Genomic DNA, 3833 nt, shown 5'->3' on the forward strand with positions numbered 1-3833 from the left:
GTACCCCAGGACCGACTGCCAGCCCCCAGCCTGCCCTTCTGTGGGCCCAGACCTTTCGCCGCTCCTGGGGCTGGGGTAGAACGGCGCTTCTGATCCATGCTGGGCTTGCACGGGGCTGCGTCAAGAGCCTCGTCCAAAAGGACTTTCAGCTTTCTTTTTCTTTTTTTAAGAATTATTTATTTTATTTTATTTATTTTTATTTATTCATTCAGTTATTTTAATTTGACCAGAGAGATACTCAGAGAGAGAGAGGGAAAGTGAGAAAGCAAGCCACCATGTCCAGGACTTGAACTGTAGTTGACCATGTGGGAGTGTCCAGCACCACAACCACCGTGCCACCCTCTGACCCCAGGATTTTGGCTTTTTAAACACGGACAGGTCGTTTGTAAATGTCCACTTGCTGGTCGTCCTTAGCCACCACCCCTCCACCTCCAGCCGCCGTGTAGGCATGACTTGTCCATTCTGGGCTGTAGCTGCAGAGGGTGACGTTTTGAGGCTGGAGAGCCCCCTTTTGCCCCACTCACTCTTGTTTCCTGGCTCTCGATCAGATGAAAACCTCCCAGCCAAGAAGACAGACATCCCCTGGCGGCTGAAGCAGATGCTGGACATCCTCGTGTACGAGGAGCGGCAGCAAGCGGCCGGCGAGGCGGGGCCGTGCCTGGAGTACCTGCTGCAGCACAAGGTCCTGGAGACCCTGTGCACGCTGGGCAAGGCCGAGGTGGGTAGGCCCACCGCCTCTGGGCCCTCCCCAGCCAGAGCCCCCGGAGCCAGCTTCTCCACCAGGCTCCGCGTCCCGGCACTGCGGAGGAGGTGCGGGGCATCTCCCTGAGCACATTGCGGCCGCTCCTCTGTCCCCTTGCTCCATCAGCAAAGATGGCCGGGTTCCTGCCGTGGGCGGCCGTGTCTTAGAGGCAGTGGCCATTAAACCGGGTGGTCACCCGTGTGCTCCACAACGACCCAGCTATGGAGAGATCCAAGGTGGAAAGGGGGCCGGGAGCACAGGACGGCTGATCGCACAGCGCCCAGCAAGGAAGCGGCCTTAGGAGAGGGAGCCCTGGAGCGCTCGAGGGGGAGCTGGCGTGGGGCTCCCTGAGGGAAGCCATGGGCAGTGGCCTTGGCTCCCCGCAGACGGCTGCCTGTCCTGCCCCCAGTACCCGCCGGGCATGCGGCAGCAGGTGCTCCAGTTCTTCAGCAGAGTGCTGGCCCAGGTGCAGCACCCGCTGCTGCACTACCTCAGCGTCCACCGGCCCGTGCAGGTGAGCCCGGGCCGCGGGTGTGGTGGGAGGCCCCTCGTCCCTGCCACCCTCCTCCACTCTGCTTCTATCCCACTCCTGTTCCAGAAACTTCTCCGGCTGGGTGGGACAGTTCCAGGCTCCCTTACGGAAAAGGAGGAAGTGCAGTTCACCACTGTCCTCTGCTCGAAGATCCAGCAGGACCCAGCCTTGCTCACCTACATCCTGGAAGTGAGCGCTGCATGGGGAGTAAGACCGAGTGGGCCGGGCCCCAACCCCAACCCGACAGTGTGGACCGGGCCCTTCTGAGGAAGCACAGGAGAGCTCAGGGCCCCGGAGGCTCAGCTCCCCTCCAGTCCGGCCCTGGTGCTGACAGGCAGCTCACTGTGCTGGTCTCCACAGTGACCCGGCTCCCGCTCTTTGCAGGGTAAAAAGATAGCAGGGAGGAAGAAGGTGTGCGGAGAGTCCACCGCCCCGCCTACAGACACAGCTGGCCACAGGGACAAGGGCCACTCGCATCACAGCGCTCCCGACGGGGGTCCCCAGCAGAACGGGGAGCCCTGTGGGGCCCAGGCCTTGAATGGCCACCTGCCTGCCGAGACCGCACAGCCCGATGGTGGGGCTGGGGAGAGCAGCCTCATTACCTGCCTGCTCGCCTTGTGCAGGAGCAAGGTGCTGGCCGCAGGGATGGAGGGGCGGAGGCGCGGGCGCCAGGGAGGCGTGCATGCCGGGCGGTGACCGGGAGTCCAGATGCGCGTCCCTGACGTCTGTCCCCGTCCTCCAGAAGAGCCGGGTGGCCTTAAAGGCCCAGGAGAACCTGCTGCTCCTGGTAAGCGTGGTCTCCCAGCCCGCTGCCACCTACCTGGTGCAGAGCAGCCCCTGCTGCCTCGCCGTGGCCCAGCACCTGTGCCAGCTGTACCAGCGCCTGCCCACCTCCCTCGACCCCGCAGACATAGCTGCTCTGGAGGGCATCAGCTGGAGGTAGGGCCTCAGCGGGCTCTGGGCAGCTTCTTCAGGGCTGGACACCTGGCCTGTCCCTGCTGGCTGCCCTCTCCCCAGGTTAGAGCTGACCCTCACGGGCCTGCTCACCCTCCAGGGAGGCATCCCCCCGATGCCGCCCGCAGAGCCGCCCTCAGAGCTGATGCCTGGCCACAGAGGCTCCCCAGGAGGGGAGGGCCTGGCTCCCGGCACACTCTTGGGAAGACTGAGCAGCTCTACTTTCACACATGACTCCCCGTGTCCTCCCTTTAGGCTACCCAGCGCCCCGTCTGACGAGGCTTCCTTCCCTGGCAAGGAGGCCTTGGCGGCCTTCTTGGGCTGGTTCGATTACTGCGACCACCTCATCACAGAGGCACACGTGGTGAGCGGGGGTGGCACAGACGGGCTCCCACACGCTGCACCCTTGCCAGCTCCATCCAGGGGACTGAGTAGGGAAGACGCCAGATGTGTGGGGGCTGGGGGCTGAGCCAGGCCTGGGTTTGCTGGTGAGGCCAGTGGGGAGTGGGCCGTGGGTGCAAAGTGGGTCAAAGACGATGGTTTGTCACCCAGGTGGTCGCGGATGCCCTGGCCAGGGCCGTGGCCGAGAAGTTCTTCGTGGAGACTTTGCAGCCCCAGCTCCTGCACGTGTACGTCCAGGTCCCCTGGGAGTGGCCTTGGCCTGGATCGAGCTGTCTACCCCCCACCCCCTTCTCGTCCTGAAGGCCAGGATCCTCTTGCCAGAGTCAGACCTGTGGACTCCCGTGGCTGCCGTTTGGCAGGCCTGTCCCTGATGTGCACACAGCTCTAAGCACAGAAGCGCCCTCCTCCACTGCGGTCCGCAGAGGGCTGGGAGGAGACCAGAGGCGCGGTAGCCAGGGTGTAAGGAAGCCAGGCAGGAGACCCATCTCCCTACACTGCTTTCCTCATGCTCCTCATGCTCCTCATGCTCCCCTTGGCCCAGGCCACCAAGTCGCTCCCCCTACCTCCCCCTGCAGGGCAGAGCAGAGCATCCTGACCGCCACCGCCCTGCTGACCGCCCTGCTGCGCCAGCTGCGTTCCCCGGCACTGCTGCGTGAGGCAGTGGCTTTCCTCCTGGGCACTGACCAGCAGCCCGGGGCCCCCGAGGACAGCCCCCACGCTCTGTGCATGCACCTCACCCGGCACTGCGACCACCTCTCTGACGAGGTGAGGTGAGGTGAGGGGGCCCTCACCTCCTGCCCCCACGGGTGTTGCGCCCATGTTCCTGAGCTCCGCCAGGTGACCCCTGTGAGGCGGTGACGCAGGGCTCAGTAGCTGAGCCGCTGCCCAGCGGTCTGACCTCACGTGTTGATGGCATTTTCCGTGTTGCAAACTGCATTGGTGTGCATTTGGCTTGTTGGAGGCTGGCGACCCCTCGGAGGTGGGCAAGGCTGATATTCCTGTTTTCGGATGTGGAGACCGAGGCGCGGATAAGCCTTCCCGCTTGCCGGGTACACGTCACATTAGCCAGTCCTGGTTCCCGGGCCAGCACCCGCCCACACCCCCAAAACCTGCCACCTTCGCCCCCGCTGAGGGAGGAGACCTGCTCTGGGGATGTCCTGTCCGGGGCAGCAGGCCCCCCAGCTGGGTGGAGGCCACCCTGCC

General features: G+C 64.2%; 1 protein-coding gene across 1 annotated transcript in view; it reads left to right on the forward strand.

The window, feature by feature from the left end:
- FHIP2B (FHF complex subunit HOOK interacting protein 2B) overlaps positions 1-3833 on the forward strand; it is a gene marked incomplete in the record, with an annotated part of 10735 nt that overhangs the window by 3567 nt on the left and 3335 nt on the right. The window contains 8 exon segments of the mRNA XM_014590888.2: positions 549-718; positions 1152-1256; positions 1341-1463; positions 1659-1904; positions 2017-2213; positions 2484-2592; positions 2781-2857; positions 3206-3395. Of these exon segments, the coding sequence (XP_014446374.1) occupies positions 549-718; positions 1152-1256; positions 1341-1463; positions 1659-1904; positions 2017-2213; positions 2484-2592; positions 2781-2857; positions 3206-3395 (1217 nt within the window).

The sequence above is a fragment of the Tupaia chinensis genome, unplaced genomic scaffold, assembly GCF_000334495.1.
Source record: "Tupaia chinensis unplaced genomic scaffold, TupChi_1.0 Scaffold000494_1, whole genome shotgun sequence".
NCBI lineage: Eukaryota > Metazoa > Chordata > Mammalia > Scandentia > Tupaiidae > Tupaia > Tupaia belangeri.